Source organism: Saccopteryx bilineata, chromosome 5, assembly GCF_036850765.1.
Source record: "Saccopteryx bilineata isolate mSacBil1 chromosome 5, mSacBil1_pri_phased_curated, whole genome shotgun sequence".
NCBI classification, from domain to species: domain Eukaryota; kingdom Metazoa; phylum Chordata; class Mammalia; order Chiroptera; family Emballonuridae; genus Saccopteryx; species Saccopteryx bilineata.
In genome coordinates this window covers 174,472,584-174,497,677 of record NC_089494.1, presented here as the reverse complement: position 1 = coordinate 174,497,677, position 25,094 = coordinate 174,472,584, and the positions used below count along the sequence as shown (strand labels likewise).

Below are 25,094 nucleotides of genomic sequence, written 5' to 3'. Positions count from 1 at the left end.
TTTTAATCTTGTATAAAACTTTCTAGTAATGTACATACATGACTTCCATCAAGACTTAAAAAAGAATTTATAAGAAAGGCCTGTTTTTATCTCATCCATGAAACTCTTACAATGCTGAATACAGTGCCTTGAATACGTCACTATTACCTATCAATACTCGAAGTGTCATGATACAGAATTCTCTTTTGTCAGTATACCATATAAGAAGAGGGAAAGCAGCAACAAAAATCACTTCTCTACATTTTCTCCAGAATTAGTGCTGACTCAAAGGGCCCAATAAAATTGGTTCATTTTATGGCACATCTAGATTCCCCACTCTGTGCTACGAACATGAAGGGATGTTTATGTACATCCCACCTCTGAGTGATTCCATCCTCTGGTCTTGTCCACATAGGACCTCCTCTCTCACCCTTCCTCCACAGTGTACTGATCTTGTGTAACTTACCTGATTATAATTCTTTAATACTTTCTTACAGCTTTTGAAATAAAATTCAAACTTCTTATGCAACAATCTCCATGAAGCTGCTTTTGCCTACTCTAGTCTAATTTCCAAGCCTCATATATTCCAGCCAGTACATCAGAGTACTTGGAATTCACTGAATGTGTCCTCCTCACTCTCTGTGGGCCCAGACAGTATATGTATTCAGTTTTGAAGTGTCTTCTCTCTCTTCATTGCTGGGGCAAATTCTATTTGTCTTTTAAGACCCATTTCAGCCACCATGTGGCTTACGTGCCATTCTCATATTCCCATAGCCTTCTGGGTAAGCCTTAGACACAGATCATTTCACACTGTATTATAATTCTCTATTTAATGTGTCTGTCTTAGCCATAAGACTGTGAGCTCCTGGTGGGCAGGGACTCTGCTTTAATTGTTTCTCCATTGCCTGGGAATGCAGATGCTCAAGTAGGATTAACTTGCTGATTAAATAAGACTGTATGGCACTCAGAACCTGGGTCACCAAGCAAACGGGAGCTCTTCAACAGTAAATCAGCCTCTCACAATTAGCTATTAATCCAGACAGAGGACACATTCCTCCTCAGAGGCTACCATATATTCCCACATTAGACCACATCTATTCAGAATACAACAAGGTAGAAACTTTATTATTATTATTATTCATTTAGAGAGAAGAGAGAGAGACAGAGAGAGGAGAGAGAGATAGAGAAGGGGGGAGGAGCTGGAAGCATCAACTCCCATATGTGCCTTGACCAGGCAAGCCCAGGGTTTCGAACCGGCGACCTCAGCATTTTCAGGTCGATGCTTTATCCACTGCGCCACCACAGGTCAGGCTGAAATTTTAACTCTGGTAGTTTGAACCTAGACCCAAATGGGATGAAAAAAGAATCTTACTAAACCTCCTTATCAGTGGTGGGATTCAGCCTGGTTCGGCAGAACCGATACCTAATATTTTGTTGAGTGAAAAACACTCAGATTTAAACACTTGTTTAGGTTTTCATTTTTTCATGAAGGCTCTCATGTCACGTAAACTTATATTAAATCCATCTGTATGCTCTGTTCTTATTTACTGGGGCCCCAGCCAAAAAATGAGGCAAGTATAGGAAAAACATGTTCTTCCCTTACATACAGAGGAAGGGCAAGTGGGCAGCGACTGTCCTTCAAGTCCGTCGGTAGACAGTAATTACTTTGTTTAAGGATAAAACTGCCTTCATCTCTTTCATAAATAATCATTTCAATTATTTTAATAGGGAAAAAAGATTAGGTAAAACTTAATTTTAGATAATTTAATCTCTGAAAGCACAAATTAGAAAAGCAAATTTTTCACCTATATGAAAATTTAAGAATTCTGTGTTAGATAATATTTTTCTGTTTAAAGTCTATAAAAACAAAATAGATCTTTTCTTCTCCACCTGGTGAAGGAAAAAGTGTTAAGAGAATTTCTTCATTTTCCCCCTACTGTATAGAACTCCATTTTGTTGGCAAGGGGCATATAAAATTATTTTTAATATGTGCTAGTATTAAATATCTGTTCGTTACTTAAATAGGTAAAGCCACATACACCCCAGAGTTTCATAGGAAAGATTTACCTTGGTCAGAATTAAGAGTTACTCTACAAAAATGATTCCTTTAAAAAATATTATGAGGATTTCAAAGGGCTTTAATTTGTTAAGTTTTAAAACGCCAGCAGCTTGGTGATAGTTTTGGGAAAAATTTAATAAAATTTTTGAATGAATTAAGTATTATAACTTGTCATTATAGTAGAACCCCCCCCATACACACACAATTCTAACACGCTTCCACCCTCACATATTCCAACTTAGCTTTCCAAAACTTAAAATGGTTCAGTTTTCTTTGAATCTGTGGCTATGTCTGTATAAAGACAACTATTGGTAGAATTGCCCAGTTGGGATTTGGGCACTGAAAGTAACAGCTGTTTGTAAGATATGAAGGAATGCATACAGCATTTGATCACATAGTTTTGAATCTGAATGCATGTCTCATTCAGTCATCATTTATATTAATTCCTTTGTCTCAATCTTGTTTGCTGATAACAGTCCTGTGCAGAGACCAAATAGTCACTTGCATAAAACTGAGGAGCACGAGTTTGGATCTACCAGCTGCCAGTTATATGATGTTGGACAAGTTGCTTAGCTTCAGTAAAATATTGATATTAATAGTATCTACATCTTAGGGCTAGCACCATGCTTGGCACACAGTGAGGGCTTAATGATAGTGATTATTAGAAGCCAATTCAGGTGAGATATAATATTGTGCCATATACATATGCATTTCAACAGGACAGTAAAGAGTCTTAAGCTAACAGATTAAATCTCTAATTGTGGATGTGCAGGACTTAGTGATTATAAGTATCAAGGTATCAACCACATGTTAGTGACTGTAAAACCACACTGCAGAGATTTCTGACCATACCATGTTTTCTCTAGGCTTCAATGACTTTATTGCCTCTGACTTCATCTATTTCTTCACTGGTTTCCTTGCTGGTTTAAAGTAGTCAAGAATGTTCATACACCAGGGTCTTTGCTATGGCTCTTCTTTCTGCCTAGCATGTCCCTCCCCATATCATTTATAGTCTGCTTCTTTATATCATTCAGCTCGCTGAAACATCACCTTTCTCAGAGGCTTTCTGAGCACTTTATAAAACTATCACTCTCTATCCTTTGCCTTGCTTTATTTTTATGTACAGTACTTATTGCTACTGAAGATCATATGATTGATATATTTATTTCTCCAATTAAAATGTATTTTCCATGACTGAAAGGAATTTGTCATTTTGTTCACCAATAAATCCTCAAAATCTAGGACACTAATTACAGGCTAGCACATATTAAGACAGCCAGTAAATATTTGTTGAATGAATTAATGTTATATTATTAGATGAATGTTTCTAGCTCTAAATTCTGATTCTCCTGACTTCTTGTAAGTACTGCCTTATATCTGAGCTTAAAGGGAGAAAGGCCTTAGAAGTTACTGGATCACTTATAGAATGCAAAAGGGCTTACATACTGCCAGCTGTTTCATGTTATATCTTTTAAGAGTACAAGTAAGAGAGTGTGGGGCACTGCATCTGCCATCCTGCTCTTTTTCTTATATAAATATTTCCTGGGCACTTTCTAAGTGCCAATCTGGTGCCAGGGCTACAAAGATTAAAAGGACACAAGCCCTATCCCTACCTTGCTTCTCTTAAAGGAAGATACTTTTTGCTGATGTGTTGCTGTACCACTCATTTGGCACTTGATACAGATTGTCTTCACTGTTCATTTATTTTCCAGATAAAAATTTTAATGTTTCATGTTCTCCATACTAAAGGTAATCTAGTAAATAAGAACTATATATCTTTCTCTTAAGAAATAATCCATGACACTATATATAGAGAGTTATATTTATTGGTTGCTATTATTGATGATGACATCTAAGAAAATTAAATATCACATTCTAAAAAATTAATTTGAAGCACTAAATTTATGAATCTCTTCATACTATGCACAACTTTCCCCCTGCCTTTAATTCCTTGAGAACGGGTTTAAGATTAATGGAGTAAGAAAGAAATGTTACTTATTTCCTTATAATGTAATCAAATGGTATGCAATGTAAGAGATTATGAAATGTCAATGAGTTTTCCAGTCTTGGAAGGCCATAGGTAGTTTAGATACCTCCGTCAAAGGGGAGCTTAGAACCCACAGCTCTCCAGTCTTCACTGTGTTCTAGACACCAGAAGAGACGGAATGATAACTAATGACTCTTGGAAAAGAGTTTAAGCCTGTGGATTCCTTTAAAGTACTATGATTGATACGCAAATGCAAACATTTGGTATTCAATTGTGGACAGAAGTAAATACAGTGTATGCCGTAAAATAAGAGAATACTAAAGAAAAAGTTAGGAACGTTGTGAAGATAATAGCCTAACTTTAAGAATACCTTGGTTTTTAAAGCAGTCTTTCAAAAGGGGATTTAAAATTTTTCACAAAGTTGGGTCCTTTGGGAGGGTCACAAAAAAGGTAACTCACTTTCCTCTCTTTATTCCCTTGGAACCCCCACCCCCACCGCAAAACTGATTCCCTCCATTCATTTGCAACTGTAGAAGGTAAAACAGCCAAGCCAGGTCTCTGTCTAGGTACAGCTCTGAGTTCAGTATTGTGGGATGAAAGAAAGGCACTCCTTCATTAGATGACTCATCCACACTCATCAGAGTGATGAGAACAATGTTCAGGCTCGCCGTTCTGCTTTCTGCTACTCAGTGTATATACATCTTTCAGAAAATATGGAGAATATCAATTAAAAAAATTAGGCTATGAGGTTTGGAAAACCTTGAATCGAATGTTATTTTCATATTGTGGGTATTTTTAAATTTCAAATTGTTAATTATATGAAAGAAAATATCACAAGAGTAGTGTGTTCCTGAATTATTTTAATTATTTTAGTAATAGTCTTTAAAATTAAAATAAGGTAGTCTACTATAATGCTATGCTTTCTGATGGTTTTATTAGAGACTATGACTGCAGGTTCAACCAAAAGAAACAGAAGCTAAAAAGTTCAAAAAATTCAAAGCATTTTAAGCCCTTGAAGTAACAGATGAGAAGAACTTCTAGACCAGGAGGCCCTGACCTGTCAACTATAATTTAATGCTTCTTTTGGGAGTCACTCCACACATCGACTCTAGTAGAACTTCTAGTAGAAGTTCTAGTATCCCTGAAGCCCTAACAACCAGGGATATGGACATTTTATTTTTTTAATTGAGAGGAGGGGAGATAGTGAGGCAGACTCCCACATGTGCCCCAACCAGGATCTACCCAGAAACCCCATCTATGGCCAATGTTCTAGTACTGAGCTATTTTTAACACCTGAGGCTGATGTTCTTCAACAGAGCTATCATCAGTATCTGGGGCCACGCTTGAACCAATTGAGTCACTGGCTGTGGGAGGGGAAGAGAGAAGGGGGAGAAGGAGTGAGGGAGAAGCAGATGGTCGCTTCTCCTGTGTGCCCTGACAGGGAACTGAACCTGGACATCCATACACCAGGCCTATGCTCTATCCACTAAGCCACTGGCCGGGGCCAATACGAACATTTATATTCTCTCCAAATTCAGGGGTCTTATGGCTTAGAGAAAACAGAAAGTAGTAAATTTTCACAAAAAGATGGGAATATATCATTTGAATTAGTGGGCTCTCAAATTATATTCACAGTAATCAAAGATTATATAAATAGCTTCAGAGTTCTGTAAGTGTATGGTTTGAATTTCGTATCCAAAACTGTGATTTAAAATATGCACATGAAAATATATATGCCAATTTTAGCATATAAGAAAAACCACCAGCCTGCTAATCCTCATTTACACACAATGCTCATTTATAATAAATGCTATAAATGCTAACTTATAATGAAATTTAATTATAAAAAGTTTTCATTTATATTTTATATAGTGAGTTTCAAAGAAAAACTTTATTTTCAAAGAGAGTTGCTCTGTTCAAAAACAAGTTTGAGCCTGACCAGGCTGTGGCGCAGTGGATAGAGCGTCGGACTGGGATGCGGAGGACCTAGGTTTGAGATCCCGAGGTTGCCAGCTGGAGCGCAGGCTCATCTGGTTTGAGCAAAAAGCTCACCAGCTTGGACCCAATGTCTCTGGCTTGAGCAAGGGGTTACTCAGTCTGCTGTAGCTCCCCACTCAAGGCACATATGGGAAAGCAATCAATAAACAACTAAGGTGTCGCAAGGAAAAACTGATGATTGATGCTTCTCATCTCTCTCTGTTCCTGTCTGTCTGTCCCTGTCTATCCCTCTCTCTGACTCTCTCTGTCTCAGTAAAAAACAAAACAAAACAAAAAACAAGTTTGAATATCTAACAGATGATGAAAATATGATTGAACTGTTACTATTTTGTACCTGTTTATGCTTTAACTCCAAGCAAAATCACCAGAAATTATGATATATTTAATGTCAGTGTAAAAGAACATTTTTTCTATAAGCCAATATTTTAAATTATAACAAATACAAGTTTAATGTTGAGATCGGGCAGACTCCCTCTAGCCTATGAGTTTGGACAGGGAAATACTTCTCATCATTGGTAAAATTTTATCTAGAGCAGGAAGGATCCACATGTCCTCCAAGAACAGCAATATACCCCAGAGAAACACAAAAACCAAGAAAATATTCCAATGTTCTGGTTTTGTTTGGAAAACATTTTAAGGTCTCTGGTATGTAATATTATCCTATGAAACACTATGCAAGTCTAACCTGGCACCCAGTCTGAGAATTTCTTAGCTATTTGAATTCAGAGGAATCCCATATATGCTCATTGTTTTGGCCACATGCCCTTTATTTTTTTTTTACAGAGACAGAGAGAGAGCGTCAGAGAGAGGGACAAATAAGGACAGACAGGCAGGAACGGAGAGAGATGAGAAGCATCAATCATCAGTTTTTTGTTGCAACACCTTAGTTGTTCACTGATTGCTTTCTCATATGTGCCTTGACCATGGGCCTTCAGCAGACCGAGTAACCCCTCACTCAAGCCAGCGACCTTGGGTCCAAGCTGGTGAGCTTTGCTCAAACCAGGTGAGCCCATGCTCAAACTGGCAACCTTGGGGTCTCAAACCTGGGTCTTCTGCATCCCAATCTGACGCTCTATCCAGTGCGCCACCGCCTGGTCAGGCTGACCACATGCCCTTTAAATGGAAAGGAAACAATCTGAACAAGGCAGTACCACCCCTTAAAACTGCATGTGCAAAGGATACTCTTCACTATTCCGGATGTCAACTACCAGAAGCTTTGGTTTACTGGACTTTGTCTTCTTGGTGGGTGTTTTGAAGTGGCCTGTCACTGTGAGCTCACACAAGTCAATCAGGTCCTCTGCTGAAATCCGAGGTGAAACTTCTGACTTTAGATCATTTAATGTGATGGATTCTCTTGACTGAAAGAAACATATGAATAACACAAATATTGAGAATGTTATAGAGAGTCAAACTAGAGCCAGTATAAAATTCTTTCAGGCTCTTGACAGCAATCACTATAGCATATGAAAGAATAGAAAATTATCTCACAGTCTACTGTATTTATTGTTGAGCTTTACTTTTTATTTAATTAGTCACACATATAGGAAAACTTTATTATTTTGTCTACTACAAGGTCTTGGTTGAAATGTGATAGAAACAGATGAGAAAGATTTTTCCTTGAGAGTACTGTGTATCTTTTTTTTTGTTATTGTAATTTATTTTTTTATTTTTTAATTTTAATGGGGTGACATTGATAAATCAGGGTACATATGTTCAGAGAAAACACCTCTAGGTTATTCTGACACTTGATTATGCTGCATTCTCATCACCCAAAGTCCAATTGTCTTCCGTCACCTTGTAACTGGTTTTCTTTGTGCCCCTCCCCTCCCCCAACTCCCTCCCTCTCCTCCCCCGCCCCCCGTAACCACCACATCTTGTCCATGTCTCTGAGTCTCATTTTTATGTCCCATAGAGAGTACTGTGTATCTTTAAAAGCAGCTCTTTCAAGCGCATTCAGTTTTCTTGAAGTATATACAATTACTTTTGTTATGAATCACATTAATTACAACCCTGGTAATATGAGAAATTGCATTGTTACTCAGTATACATACTAAGTAAAGAAACTTGTTCTAATATATGTATTAGACTTTTATAACCTAAGTTATATTACATATGAATAAGTTATATTACATATAAACCTGTCAAGCTTGGGGAGGCCTGCATGGTGGGCCTTACAAACTCAGAGACCAAAAGTAACCACATAGGATGGTCTGAAACTAAGATTTCCTAACTAAAAGTGAGTCATGGAGGGTAGTCATGTCCTAGGCCACTACTGTCCCTGACAATGGTCAATCTTTACCTTAACTGAGCCTGTCTATTGTCTTCTTGCAACTACGATGGAGGGGAAGGGTTTATGTGGAGGAGGTGGGGGAAAGGGTGTTAAGAGAGACAAATACATGGTGACAGAAAATGATTTGACTTTGGGTGATGGGTATACAACATAATCAACAGTTCAAATGCTATAGAAATGTTTACCTGAAACCTATGTACTCTTAATGATCAATCTCACCCTGTTAAATTTAATTTTCTAAATAAAATAAAAAAATAAAATAAAAAAACCACTTGTCCTCTCACTTGATTACATTTAAGTAGAAATAAAAAATGCTAAGCTTTATAGGTTTGGATTTTAATAAAATGCAAGCATTAAAATTTTTAATTTTTTACTATTAGGAATTAAAGCTACTTAAATAGTCTGAAACAAAGTGCTTCAGAATGATTAGACACCTTTAAAATCAGCAAGCCACACATAATCAATACTTCCATCTTTTTTTTTCATCAGACTGCAATCCCTAAAGGTATTTTTCCCAGACTTCACACAAAGTCATATATTTATGAAGATATAATAAAGAACTTTTGATTACCCAAGTTCTGCTTTAAGTCACTTAGTGATGAATATGTAATTTCAAACCCAGGTTTTATTTGAATAAAGGTGTGCTGTGGCTGATGAAGAGGATTTGACCAAAGTATTCCCTATATATAACAGATTGATTTAAAAAAAGATTTGACCTTGACATTTGTTCCAACCAAAAGCATAATTTATGAGGAGTTTTTCAAAGTAAAGAGCAATAGTTATGTAAAAATGGTAAGGACAGAAGGAGGGAAGAATCATTGATAAATCCATTCATTTCCAAATTTTTGCAAGTATGTATCAGTAAAGTCATTGAACATAATGCTTTCAAGTTTCTCTGCAGACTAATTTTACATTAGTAAATTAGATTTAGGACAAATTATTCTACTTTGCTTTATGAAGCAAATAATATTAAAAATGTAGAATGTAGTGTTTCTATCATTAGACAGTTTCATGTGCAATTTTACTATTCATTGTATAATTTTCACTTAGAGGCATAAAAAGAAAAATTCCTTTGTACAACTTTTGCCTCATTTAGTATCATGAATATGGCCATTGTTCTGTGGCTATAATTTCAAATTTATGGGATTTTGTTGATGAACAATATAGAAAAATTGAGAATAACTATACAACAACTCTGAAAACATCTATTGATGATCAATTCTGTCCAATAACCTGTAAATAAAATGCATATTAATCATAGATGTCCAAGTATTAGAAATCAGTTTGAGAACTTATTTAGCAGTGTTAGTGAAAAAAACCATCTTTAGTAGAGGGGGCTCTCTGAATGGCTATCTGGATATATTAATGATAATATTAACCAAACAAGCAAATTTTGGTAACAAGACAACCATTTTGCTGTTAAACTCCTGGGAGAATGACAGTCAGAATGGATAAGAGCCTGAAATTGTAGAATTTTTTTAAGTGAGAGAGAGACAGAGAGATAGAGAAAGGGACAGACAGGGACAGAGAGACAGGAAGTGAGAGAGATAAGAAGCATCAATTCTTCATTGCATCACCTTAGTTGTTCATCGATTGCTTTCTCATATGTGCCTAGATCAGGGGGCTCCAGCTGAGCCAGTGATCCCTTGCTTAAGCCAGTGACCTAGTGCTCAAACCAGCAATAAGCCAGGTCCCTTGGGCTCAAGCCAGTGATCCTACACTCAATGTGGTGAGCCTGCACTCAAGCCAGATGAGCCCGTGCTCAGGCAGGATGAGCCCACGCTAGGGGTTTTGAACCTTGATCCTCAGCATCCCAGACCGACGCTCTATCCACTGCATCACTGTCTTGTCAGGCTGAAATTGTAGACTTTTAGAGTATATCATATACCCTTACGTTGCATATTCAACCAGCAACCATAAAGGTATAACTGTTATACACTTATGTTCTACATGTAAAAGCTCCTAATTAACTATAAAGGAATTTTAACATGAGAATGCAAGTCTGGCATCTGTAATACTTTGTCTATATTTTCTGTCATCGATCACTGACTCTTCATTTGTCCTTACTCCTCATTCCTATCTAACATATCCCCAAGTTCCACCGAAATATCTCTCAAATGCCCTGGCCAGTTGGCTCAGTGATGGAGCATTGCCCTGGCGTGCAGAAGTCCTGGGTTCGATTCCCGACCAGGGCACACAGGAGAAGCGCCCATCTGCTTCTCCACCCCTCCCCCTCTCCTTCCTCTCTGTCTCTCTCTTCCCCTCCCACAGCCAAGGCTCCATTGGAGCAAAATTGGCCCGAGCGCTGAGGATGGCTCCATGGCCTCTGCCTCAGGCGCTAGAATGGCTCTGGTTGCAACAGAGCAATGCCCCAGATGGGCAGAGCATCACCCCCTGGTGGGCATGCCGGGTGGATCCCGCTTGGGTGCATGCGGGAGTCTGTCTGACTGCCTCTCTCTTTCCAACTTCAGAAAAAGTAAAAAAAACAAAACAAACAACAACTCTCAAATCTATTACAATTCATAGCCTCTTGCTTCAAGATCTTTTGCATGGATTATAGAAGTTGTCTACTTCTCTCTTGATCCCTTTACCTATCTCTGCTTCTTTACCTAAAGTCATCCCTTCTGATCCATCTTCCAAATGCCATTTCAGTTAAAAATTAAAATCTGATCATATAACTTTTATAAATAAAAACACCTCAATGGCTTCTAGACAATAAGAGAATTAAATCCCTTTATGAAATCATCCCTGTCTATAGTAGGCAGGAGACCATAGGGTCCAGGCTTTGGAGTCAGATACCTGGGTCCAAATTTTTGCCACACCAGTTATCAGTATGTGACTTTGGGTATGATATTTTATCTCTCTGCCCAATTTCTTCATCTGTATAAAGTGTTTTATAATGAAGTCTCACATACTGTAAGAGTTCAATAAACGTTTGCTATGTTTTACCTGGTTTTCTCATCCTTCACTGCCTTGTATTTTATGCTTTGGCATTAGCAGACATTAAGCCTTAAACATCTGCCTTTTCATACTACTGTACCTTGACAAACATTGTTTCCTCTGCTTAGATTGCCACACCAAGCCCTGGCCTGTTGGCTCAGTGGTAGAGCGTCAGTCTGGTGTATGGATGTCCTGGGTTCGATTCCCAGTCAGGACACACAGGATAAGCGACCATCTGCTTCTCTACCCCCTCTCCCTCTGCTTTCTCTCTCTTTATCTCTCTCTTTCCCTCCTGCAGCCATGGCTTGGTTGGAGCAGGTTGCTCCCGGACACTGACGATGGCTCCATGGCCTTGCCTCAGGTGCTAAAATATCTTGGTTGATGATAAACGGAATAATGGCCCCAGATGGGCAGAGCATTGCTGGGTAGGTGGCTTGCTGGGAGGTGAATCCTAGTCCGGGCACATATGGGAATCTGTCACTCTGCCTTTCCACTTCTCACTTAAGAAAAAAAAACTAATTCCACACCTGTCCATCTAATGAATCCCTGTTCACCTTTCAAGTGTCAGTTCAAACGTTACTATCTCTGTAATGAAAACATTTATTTTGAACTCCTGACAGATTTATTTAATTTTCTCCTGTGTCCCCATAGGTATCTGGTATACTTTTTTTTTTAATAGTAATTCACTTCCTATTAGACTGAAATCTCCTCAAGGACAAGGAAAATGGCTTTTACTCCTATTTCTTCCCCAGGACCCAGCATATAACCATACATATAAAAGGTATTAAGATATATTTGTTGAATATAAATGAATAATATTTATAAATTTTTTATTACTTTTCCTGAGTAATATTATGCTATGAGGTATGTAAATGTTCCCAAATAATGTATATATATTTCCATCAATGTAATTATTATATTTGTAATATATTATCTGTTTCCACTTGAGTTACAATATCCTTGAGTTCAGGTTCTATGTCTTTTCATATTTTTATCTCTAAAAGCTAACACAAAGTATGGCACAAAGAAACTCCATAGCTACTTGAATGAGTGAGGGAATAAAATAAAATCAGTGAATGAGTAAATAAAATACGATTAAAAAATGTTCCAGAGAAGAATCTTTTTATGTCTGGATCATTAGATGAAGTCTTCAGGGATGGCAAATTATTAGATTATTTCAAGCCTCTGGGCACTCCAATGGTTAATAAAGAACACTGAAATCTATATCTTTCTTAGTAATTTCTCAGAGCTATCTTCCATTTCCTTAACTGAAAAATTGAAGATGACAGCTGCTAGTATATGAGGTTTGCAAAATACACTCTAATAAATTGAAAGAAGTTATGTGAGTATTAGATTAGAAAGACAAAAATAAACAAACACAAGAACAAACTATCCTTAGGAAAATAGGTAAAATTATTTAGTGATAATAAATATATTAATAAAAAAACCAGACAAATACTAGAGTTGTAGTTTTGGGGAAAGTCAAAGCTAGAAAATCTGCATATGAACTGTATGTGTGCATGATTATAAATAAAAAAAATAAACATAAATATATTTTATATTCCTTTTTCTTCATATCTAAGTATATATAAGTGAAAAAGTATATTCATGTAAAATATTTGAAAAAATAATAGAATACTAGGTACAATTCTGTATTATTAAATTATTAAAATATTGATTCTATATATTCCCCCAAAGCAAAAAATGTGAATATACTGGTATATCAATAGGTCTCAGATAAGCTGAAGAGATATGTGGTGGGTATGTGTATATACACAAAAGTCATAGAAAAACCTGAATAGTTTGTAAATATATGTAAAATTTTAAAGTTTTTAAAAGATTACTTTGGGAAAAGGTGCCAAACATATTTTCCCCCCAAATAATTTTATGTCACTTTCAAAGAAGAGAAAATTCTTATGTTATAATAACTGTACTAAGGCAAAGAAAATACTGAAAAGTGTTCCAGGCCATTTTATGAAGCTACCTTAACCTAATTATTTAAACCTGACAAAAACAGCACTAAACACATGCATACACACACACACTCATTATTATTCCATATGGGTATAGATTTTTAAAACCCTTCCAAAGTAGAAAGTTAAATGCAACAGTAATTTAAAAGAATGACATACTATGACAAAGTAGAGAATATTCCAGGAATGAAGAATGGCTTAATATCAGTACAATTTTAAAAATAATTCATCATCTTTATTAGTCAAAGGATAAAAAGTATATTATCATATCTATAGGTGACATAATATGTAATAAAACTTCACATTTACTCCCAATTTTAGAAAAAGAAATACTCATGGTAAACTTAGAAGGAAAATTAGAATGATAAAAATGTTCTTTAAGACAATTTTTTACCTTAAATATTTGATATTCTACTTAGTGATGAACCACAGAAGCAGACTTATTAAAATAAAATCAAACAAATATATTACAGGTATCAGTATTATTATTTATTATTGTTAAGAAGTTTCTATGGAGACAATAACAAAAATAATTTAGGGATATAAAAAGTGAAAAAAAAATTATTTTTATTTCTAGATGATATAATAGTCTTCTTAGAAAATCCAGAATAATCAGGAAAACCCAATAAAACTGGCAAGAATTTGGAAAGATTTTAGTAATCTCAATACATGATAATTGGGGATAGAATAAAGAAATGACCTCACATTTATATAAAAAAATGAGATTTATCCATTAAAATAATATTTTAGAAAAATATTTCTTAGTAGGTAAAATATTCAGGATACATTATATATTATAAAGCAGAAAAAGACTATAAAATTATAAATTCACTATGATACCATTTTGGGAATGTATATCATAGTAAGTCTCTCTCTTTTCCTATATATACGTATATATACATATATATGTGTATATGTGTGTGTCTGTGTAGATGCAAGTATATACATATTTTTTCACTTATATAAATGGTACATACAAATTGTATGGATGGTTACCTGTGAGTTAGTGGAATTTAATTTTTTTCTTGATGCTTTTCTGTGTTTAAGTTTTATGCATTAAGTATAAGCTATTTTGTAAAACTTAAACATTTGTTTTCAAGCAGCATTATTATATAACTCAAATACTTCATAACTATAAATATAATCTGTGTCAAGACACTTCTTATGAAATGTCTAGAGCAATGCAGAAAGGCCTTACAAATGGGAAGTCATGGCTATGTTCACCATTTTAGGTAATTGGATGTGGTACTGGATAATGTAGTGATGTTAAAGCGAAACAATCAATCACTATTATTCTCATATTCAGATAAAATTTCAAAAATATAAAAAAGAGATCAGCAAGTAGGAGAGGCTTTCATGCACTCACATGTGGAAAGGTGACACAAAGTTATTATATATAAATAACTGGATAAAAATTTTTGTGGTTCACTGAAATGTTTCATTGATAAGGGCTACTTTGCCTATTGTGTGGATAAATATTTGAAAAAAACTGATGTTTTCTCCCTTTTCATTAAATGTATAAAGAATTTAGAGAAAATAGTCTATTAATTAAATAAAAATATTTAATATACTTTTCCAAACGTTTACCAATATAAACATAATATATACATCATCAAAGCTAAATATATTTTTTCTAGATTAACATAAAATAGTGAAAATTACCTAGTAGATTACTAAACAATTGATATTTTTCTTAGCAACAATCTTATTTTTTTGAAGAGTAATGTATTTTTATTCTGAATTCAGAAATAGTTCTATGTGTGATCGTACTATAATGTACACATAGTAGCAGATTAAAAACAAAACAACAAACACCCTTTCTTATGGATGAAAGCAGTTTTCATATAATATGACTGTGTATGTGGGTCTTTGTTTATGTGTGCATTTAGGGGTAGGTGGGAGAGTGAGAGAAAAATATTAATATAAAAAATTAGTCTCTCTAAGGCTATTTGGTAATGAAAGAGTCTAAAATATATTTATAGTACCTGGATATAAATATCAACATATAAAAAAGAAAATAATTTAAACATATAAGTATAACAAATCCAAATGATGTGAACCTGCAGATGACAACACAAGAGACAGGTACATCAAGCCTTTGAGGATTTTCTCAGAAACAGTGTAGCCTGGGAATCTCTACAGCACAGGTTCTTTGAGTCAATTTAAATATCTTCACTAAGAAGGCAAAGTTATAATTATTAAATATCTGCTTTAGAATTTAAGAATTTAAAATAAGGCAGCACAGAAAGTGAGATACATTGCATACATGTCCTACAGAGAAAGATCTATAAGAATTTTGTGCAAATCAATATTTAAAAAGACTTATATTTCCCTGAATAATTGGAATTAGAACACTAACTGGAATACAAAAAATAATCTAAAGGCAAATTGAATTATGAATCAGAATGTATGACAAGCAAAAGTAGGCATGCTTCTGAGGTAGAGGCCATCACAGGGCTAACCATGCATTAAATAATGTATATTACAACACAATAAATACATTTTCTTGAAGACAACTTGAAAAACTAAAACTCAAAGATTTTTTTCAAGTGATATATGATGTTTCCAGGAGAGAGGCTGGATCAATATAAACATGCAGATCACAACACAGAGCTGGGTACACCAATAGCTTATACAGTGTGTCCGTAAAGTCATGGTGCACTTTTGACTGGTCACAGGAAAGCAACAAAAGACGATAGAAATGTGAAATCTGCACCAAATAAAAGGAAAACTCTCTTAGTTTCATACCTATTCAGTGCAGTTCGATGTGGGCTCACATACAGATTTTTTAGGGCTCCTTAGGTAGCTGTCCCGTATAGCCTCCACAGACTCGTCACTGACTGATGGCCTACCAGAATGGGGTTTCTCCACCAAACTGCCGGTTTCCTTCAACTGCTTATCCCACTGAGTAATGTTATTCCTATGTGGTGGCACTTCGTTATAAATGTGCCAATATTCACGTTGCACTTTGGTCACAGATTCGAATTTAGCGAGCCACAGAACACACTGAACTTTCCTCTGTACCGTCCACATTTCGACTGGCATGGCCTTGGGCTGCTCTGCTGTATACACGGTGTTACATCATCATCTGCACATGCGCACATGCTGCCACATCATCCTACAGAAACTGGGAGGGTTTTCCTTTTAATTGGTGCAGATTTCACATTTCTATCGTCTTTTGTTGCTTTCCTGTGACCAGTCATAAGTGCACCATGACTTTATGGACACACTGTATTCTTATCTCCTGTAGCAAGTATAGTAGGGCCCTGCCCAGAGAAGGTGCCGAAATGTTTGATAAATAATACACACATTTGTAATAGGGTGCTGAGAGATGTTATCCCTACGTTGAGAGAGAGGCTCTAATATGCTACCAAATAATAGAAACTACCAACAAAAGTCAACAGTACTGCCTCTCTCAGGCTGAAAAAAACAACAGTGACTCTACTACTTCCAACTACATACCACTCCAGCATCCCCTTTCTCCCTAGTCTATATTAGTGCTTGCAAGTGGGGATGGGATCAACTTTGGAGAGCACAGTGTTAAGAGAAGAAGCACCTTCCTTCGTACTCTGTAGGATGAAGGCATGGTGTTTCATGACACTCAATTCCACCTCCCCCCCACTTCCCACCCAAGGCAATTCCAGGGGAGTGCCCAAGACAATCATTTGCAGAGATCTGGGTACACCTGCAAGAAGGGGTGACTGACATTCTGGTTTGCAGTGGACTGTCTGCTGACACAGAAGACTACTCATCTGTTCTGTACCTCTCGGAGCAGTACAGAAGTAGGCAGACAGGCAGTGCTGAGGGAGTGGATGCTAGACACCTTCTCTAAATTCACATTTCTAATCTCTGCAGTGAGAATAATGACAATGCTTTATTTCCCTCACAGATTTACTGTGTGCATCAATTGGTATAATAAATATTAAAATGTTTGGTAGATGGTAGCTCTTTATATAAAATAAGTTGTGCCCTGGCCGGTTGGCTAAGTGGTAGAGCGTCGGCCTGGTGTGCGGAAGTCCTGGGTTTGATTCCTGGCCAGGGCACACAGGAGAGGCACCCATCTGCTTCTCCACCCCTCCCCCTCTCCTTCCTCTCTGTTTCTCTCTTCCTCTCCCGCAGCCAAGGCTCCATTGGAGCAAAAGATGGCCCGGGCGCTGGGGATGGCTCCTTGACCTCTGCCCCAGGCGCTAGAGTGGCTCTGGTCGCGACAGAGTGACGCCCCGGATGGGCAGAGCATCGCCCCCTGGTGGGCGTGCCGGGTGGATCCTGGTCGGGCGCATGCGGGAGTCTGTCTGACTGCCTCCCCGTTTCCAGCTTCAGAAAAATACAAAAAAAAAAAAAAGTTGTGATTAAAAGTCTAATTTCATATGAAGCAGTTTAAATTTCTTAGTAAAATAGCTTTATCATAGTCTAAATTTTGAATAAATCAACTAACAAATACTACTTTCACTTCAAAGAGTTCACAATCTGTTAGAAGGGCAGGACAAACCACAATAAACCCACCGGGGTTGCGACCCACAGGTTGAGAACCGCTGTTTTAGATAAAATAGGGAGGTTGTTATTTCTGATGTAGAAATATAGCATCTGAAATGGAGTTTGAAATAACAGTGTCAAGCTCTGGAAGCTGCATAATGTAGCTTCACATGGGAGAGAGGTTTTTCTCCCTCAAAAGAGAGATAACATACATGAATATGAAACACAAAGAACAGTGGAGATAGTTTTTTCAGTGATTATGGATTTTATGCTACAATTTTCACAGATGTGCCCCTGAAAAATTGTGTGTAAGCTAAAGTTCTAAAAAGAGAGCACTTTTCCCTTTGGTATACAGTAACATTTGGGAGATATTTTTCATCTCTGTAGCCTTAGTTAGCTCATATATAAAAGGATGGGGCAGGGGTGGACCTTATGTTTACTTTAGCTATAGAATTCTATGACCTTATTTCTGATTTTTCAACTGGCAAGAGGTCCCAAAACTCTTGCTTACCTTCTGGGACATAAGTTAGAAACCTGTACATAATACTTAATATCACCAGAGGAGTTTCTACTAAGAGATTCAGGGGTGATTCAAATTGTGAGGCTTAGCAAAGTGTTGTTCATAAAGCATGACATTCTTATATACACTAAGATTAATAAGAACTTATGCATTTCAAGACAAGTGGCTGGGAAATATTTCATACATAGTTAAAATTGGTTGAAGTGAAGGCAGAGGAGATGGAAGTACAGGAAGTGAATTACTCTCACATAGTGAATTCTGGGGCAAAAAGGAGGATCAGATTCTGGGGCAAAAAAAGAGGATCAGTGTGCACTATGAGTCAGCAGTGGTGAAATGTGCTACTGTGTATAAGTTTCTACAAGATTCTGGAAATAATTTTAAAAATAAAATGGGAACCTGAAAAATTTCCCAGGCTAAGAAAAAGAGGATTAAAAGGTTACACGTGACAGTGGCTCCACTCGGTTGAACCCCTAAAGGTGGGATCTGTGATACCTTCCTTCAGGAACGTGACAGGCTGCTATTCCACACAGAACCACTGAAGCTGCTATGCTCAGCTTTCAGTGGCAGCAGGGATTCAGAACAGAGCCAGCTGGTGGCTTGGAGGTCAATTTTAGTTACTACAATTGACAGTTTTATCCCAAACTCTTAACTTTCCAACGTATAGCCTTTAGTTGAATTGGGGTACTGACTTCATTACCGTTCTCTCCCGCTCTTACCCTTTTCTTTATACTGAAGTGATAAGCACTACCATTTTTACTCAGGTGTTCCTTGTTACTTGGGAAATTCTCCCAGCACTCTGCTCACTATATAACCAAAGAATGTAAACTGAATGACAGAAATATTATCTGGCTGGAAGCGTCAATGAGGCCCTGTGGAAGAAAGTCTGGAGGATACTCTCTCATCCTTATTGCTGAGCCAAGGGCAAGGTGGTGAGCTCTTGAACGTCTTTATGGCATCAACTGTTGTTACTACAATTTATATCTTGTGGAATGCTTGGCTAATAACATGCATCAGCCAACTATTTTTATTTTAATATAATTCAATGTCCCAAATAATGGGAGATTCTAAGTTTCAACTGTGAAGATAGGAGTGTCCAAAATTTTATGATGAAGGAAGGATAGTCAACTGTCTCTAATATCTAATAATTTATTTTACTACACTATAAGCCAGTGGTAGTCAACCTGGTCCCTACCACCTACTAGAGGGCGTTCCAGCTTTCATGGTGGGCGGTAGCAGAGCAACCAAAGTATACATAAAGAGATTTAACTATAGTAAGTTGTTTTATAAAGATTTATTCTGCCAAACTTAGCAAAAATCCAACATAAAGTACTGGGTAAGTATTTATTATTATATGCTTTAACTTGCTGTAACTCTGCTTTATAAATTTTATAAAGTAAAGTTACTTCCCTACTTTTATAAATCACCATTACTGTGGAACCGGTGGGTGGTTAGAAAGTTTTACTACTAACAGAGATACAAAAGTGGGCGGTAGGTATAAAAAGGTTGACTACCCCTGCTATAAACTATCCCAGACAATTCTTACAGAAGTATCAAAGTCTATAATGTGGTTAGCTGTATTTCTAACTTCTTTCACATAAATGAAGAGATTCTGACTTCAATGAAATCAGAGAGGTTATATACATGTTACAACCAACCTAAAGCTAGAGATCATCTAGATTCCTTTAGTTTTATAATAGGCAATGCATATTATGGAATATGAACTGATAAATCTTTTTTTTTTTTTAATAAATTTTTATTAATGGTAATGGGATGACATTAATAAATCAGGGTACATATATTCAAAGAAAACATGTCTAGGTTATTTTGTCATTAAATTATGTTGCATACCCCTCGCCCAAAGTCAGATTGTCCTCCGCCACCCTCTATCTAGTTCTCTGTGCCCCTCCCCCTCCCCCTAACTCTCTCCCTCCCTCCCTCCCATGTCCTCCCTCCCCCCACCCCTGGTAACCACCACACTCTTGTCCATGTCTCTTAGTCTCATTTTTATTGAACTGATAAATCTTGATGGAGCCTTCCAATAATGGTAACTTGGATAGTACCATTTTATTTCATATTTTCTCATTTAAAATAAAAAAATTGGGGGGATAAACTGATTTTTCATTTCATTTAAGATCTGACTAGATAGAGTTCTGAACTCTGAAACATTAATTAGGCATGAAAAATATAGAATTTTTATGAGAAAATTAAATTATTTTATATATAAAAGTCTTAATTGTAACAGCAATTACAACTGAAATGATCACCTGTAATGCAATAGATAAATTACTGCAATATTTATCCTAGATATATTCTAGTTTAATGTTGTTAAATTTAAAAAAATGTCTTCATATTCTCTTTTGGCTTAACAGAATATGCAATAAAAATAAGAAAAATATTTAATAAAGGAGTTAGAGGCAATATTTCTTGTGGTGAGTTAAACCCTTAAAATCCTATAGTGACTATAAGATGTATAGATGTATTTCAACAGTTATATACCCTATTAATTTTTTTTATTCTTTGGTATTTCTGGCCATATTGCCAGAATGTGCTCAAAGGCTGTGTGTGTGTGTGTGTGTGTGTGTTTTAAGTTAGAGGAGGGAAGATAGTGAGACAGACTCCTGAATGTGCCCCCACTGAATCCACCCGACAATTCCCATCTGGGGCCGATGCTCAAATCAACCGATCTTTCCTCAGTGCCTGAGGCTGATCCTCAGACCAACTGAGCTATCCTCAGTATCTAGTGGCCGACACTCAAAGAACCAATCAAGCCACAGGCTGTGAGAGGGAAAGAGAGAGAAAAGAGGGAGAGAGGGAGGAAGAGAAGCAGATGGTCGCTTCTCATGTGCCTGAACTGGGAATTGAACCCCAGTTGCCTATACGCTTCGTTGATGCTATATCTACTGAGCCAACTGCCAAGGGCCAAAGGATTTGTTTTTATAGAAAAAATAAAACAGATATTTTATTTTAAAACCAGATGATAAATTTATTAGTTTAAACACATGAGGTTAGCACTGGCAGGTTAGCACAACTGGTTAGAGCATCTGTCCCAATAGATCAAGGATATGGGTTTGATCCCCGATTACGGCACATACAAGAATCAACCAATGAATGCATAAATAAATGTAATGACAAATGGATGTTTCTCTCTCATTCCCATCCTCCCACTCTCTCTAAAATTCAATTAAAAAAATTAAAAAGACACGCCGCTACTTTAATTGAAATGATGCTACAAATGGTAAGAATACGATATATATTCAAGAATTAACCAACAGCCTGATCTGTGGTAGTGCAGTGGATAGACTGCTGACCTAGGACACTGAGGTTCCAGGTTTGAAATCCAAAGTCACCAGCTTGAGCACAGGCTCATGCAATTTGAGCACAGGCTCACCAGCTTGAGTGTGGGGTTGCTGTCTTGAGTGTGGGATCATCGATATGATCCCATGTCACTGACTTAAGCAAGGGGTCACTGGCTTGGCTGGAACCCCACCTCCCCACCCCTAACCTCCATCAAGGCACATATGAGAAGCAATCAATGAACAACTGAAAGTACTGTAACTACGAGTTGATGCTTCTCATCTCTCTACCTTCCTGTGTTTCTCTCTCTCTCCATCTCTCTCTCTCTCTCTCTCTCTTGCCTACACCCCCCAAAAAAGAATTGACCAACAAATGAATATATAAAGCTACAAGTTGTTACAGCTTTTAAAGAAAGGTAATTTAAAGTTACATATTATTAGAAATAATTATCTCCTTTCAAACCAATCAAGGTACAAATAATTTTTTGGTGTTTCAAATCTAACTAAAAATTATTTTTTAACTTTGGTAAATTTTCAGTAAGGTTTCATTGCTCTTCAAGTCTAGTAAATTTTTTAAATGACTCCTTTCCAAAATCATCACATATCCCATTCTATGAATTCTTGTGATATTTCCACCCAATGGGAAGCAAAGACCTTAAATATAACTCTGGCTTAAACTAAAAATTTGATAGTTTCTGATAGGACTGATACCCTCTGCATAAAAGCCTAGATTTAGAGTTGATTTCAAAAGTTGAAACATAATAAAGTGACAGAACTCAGGAGTCAATAGTCATGGTTTATCTTAACTTCCTACTGAATATTAGAAGACCATGTTGAAAAGACAATTAATAAAACTCTTAAGAAATCAGAATGCATTATGCCTTTATGAGAAAATTTATCTCTTAAGCCAAAAACAGCAAAACATTACAAACTAAGTATAACACAAAGATATCTACAATGACCACTCTTATTTAACACTATTATGGAGAACTGGGTGAAGCAATTAAATAATAGAAAGATATAAAATTTATAAAGTTGGGAAAGAGGAAAAATTACAAATAATATGTAGCTGAAAAATATAAAAGTGAAAAATTATTACAAATAATAGGAGAATAATGTGGTCTATAAATGATGATGATGATTATAATAAAAACTTACAGTGTTTAGTATATGCCAGTAGTGTTTAATATTATTGTCTCCATTTTAAATAACAAGGAAATCAATAACGTAATTGGTATGGCAGAGCTGGGATTCAAAAAATCACATCTGCATTCTTAATCACTACACCAAACTTCTTATAAAATCAACAATCTTTCTAGCCTGACTTGTCATGGCACAATGGAATAGAGCTTTGACCTGGAATGCAGAGTCACTGGTTCAAAACCCCTGGCTAGCCCAGTCAAAGCACATATGAGAAGCAATTAGGAGTTGATGCTTCCTGTTCCTCCCCACTGCCATTATCTCTAAAATCAATAAATAAAATCTTTTTAAAAACCCCAATCCTTATTTATTTATTTTTTATTTAAGTGAGAGGAGAAAGAGAGAGAGAGAGAGAGAGAGAGAGAGAGAGAGAGACTCCCGTATGTATCTCAAATGGGATCTAGTCAGCAATCCTCATCTGGGGCCAATGCTATGCCCATCTGGGGAAGACGCTTTGCCCATCTGGGCAATACTCACAACTGAGCTATTTTTAGCACCTGAGGGGAGGCTCTACAGAGCCATCCTCAGTATCCAAGGCCAACACGCTCAAATCAATTGAGCCATGGCTATGGGAGGGGAAGAGAGAGATAGAAAGAAAGAGAGAGAGAAAAGGAGGAGAGGAAGGAAAGAGAAGATGGTTGCTCCTCCTGTGTACCCTGACTGGGACTTCCACATACGGGGTCGATGCTCTACCACTGAGCCAACTGGCCAGGGCCACCAATCTTTCTATACATTAAAAAACTAGAATATATATTAAAATAAAATATCTCAATAATAATAGTGTAAAGCCAGTGGCCAGGGCCGACATCACAGCCACCCGGCCCATGCAGGTTCGCATTGGATTCGGACAGTCGGTAAAGAAACAAAGGAGCCAAAAACTGGTGGGCCACAGTCTTTAATTCTAGCTTGCACCCGGCGGGCAAGTAAAAAACACACACTGGGCTCCAAAACCCACTCACATTCAGTGCTCACAAAGCCACTGATTTATCCGAGTTTCCTAGAATCAAAGGTTTCTAGCTCACCAGCCTTATTCTCCTCAGTTCCCCATCTCCTTCCTTATCCCAGATACAAACTCTGCACAAACTGGCATCTCACTCAGCACTCCGCCATCTTGGCTGCTTCTCCTGGCCACATGGCCTCTTTCTGCTCTCTGCTCTGCTCCCTCTGCTCTCTCATGCTAATCATCCCAGGAACCAAGAGAGAGCAAGCTCCTGTTCTGCCCCTATTTTATAGTGTAGATTCAAAACCTTTAATCCAATATACAAAATAGGTAAGTCTCTAATACAAAGTCACTTCTCTGAGGCATGATTGGATTGTACCACCCCACATCAAAAAGGGTGGGAAAGGCTTAATCCCAAAACCAAGCCCCAGGCTACAAGGATTCTGCCTGCCCACCGCCTGCCCCCAACACACATTAATATCACCTGGGCGACGGCCTCCACGTGGGCAGCGCCATCTTTAACAAAGTGAGCATAACATATTTTCTTTTCTTTTTTTTTTTTTTGTATTTTTCTGAAGCTGGAAACAGGGAGAGACAGTCAGACAGACTCCTGCATGTGCCCGACCAGGATCCACCCAGCACGCCCACCAGGGGGCGACGCTCTGCCCACTAGGGGGCGATGCTCTGCCCCTCCGGGGCGTCGCTCTGTTGTGACCAGAGCCACTCTAGCACCTGGGGCAGAGGCCAAGGAGCCATCCCCAGCGCCCAGGCCATCTTTGCTCCAATGGAGCCTCGGCTGTGGGAGGGGAAGAGAGAGAGAGAGAGAGAGAGAGAGGAAGGAGAGGGGGAGGGGTGGAGAAGCAGATGGGCGCTTCTCCTGTGTGCCCTAGCCGGGAATCAAACCCAGGACTACTGCATGCCAGGCCGACGCTCTACCACTGAGCCAACCAGCCAGGGCCAAGCATAACATATTTTATCTGCCCAACAAATAGCAACAAAAAGGCTAAAATAGGAATAATCCTAACAAGAAATATGCAAGAAAACTATAAAATGCCATTGAGAAACTTAAAAAGATATCAGTAAGTTGAAAGACATACTTTTTTTTGAAAAAATAAAACAATATGTACATTTTCCCCACTTTTATATAAATTTAATTCATTCACAAAATATATACCAAATGACTTTCTCCCCAGGGGAGGGAGAAAAAAGTCATTCTATAATTCATGTAAAAACAGAGTGCCAAACGTATGATAACATTTTAATAACCTCTTGATACTGAAAATAAACTGAAACAGATGAATATAAACAAAAAAAGGGGAAATGAGAAATGAATATAAATACATGTGGGAATCTAATTTACCATAAGGCGTGGTTAGAATCAATGAAAATCATTTAGTTTACTCAAGATAGCAAACATTTATTAATCTTTAATTCAAATATTT

The 25,094-nt window shown here is 37.2% G+C and overlaps 1 protein-coding gene across 2 annotated transcripts in view; it reads right to left on the bottom strand.

Moving 5' to 3' along the window:
* Positions 1-25,094, bottom strand: part of TBCK (TBC1 domain containing kinase) — a 263,198-nt gene that overhangs the window by 33,352 nt on the left and 204,752 nt on the right. The window contains exon 24 of one of the 2 annotated variants that reach the window (XM_066278773.1): positions 7,206-7,381. The exons of the other annotated variant lie outside the window; for it this stretch is intronic. Within the exon in view, the coding sequence (XP_066134870.1) occupies positions 7,206-7,381 (176 nt within the window). The remainder of the gene's footprint in view (positions 1-7,205; positions 7,382-25,094) is intronic. 2 annotated transcript variants of the gene reach the window in all.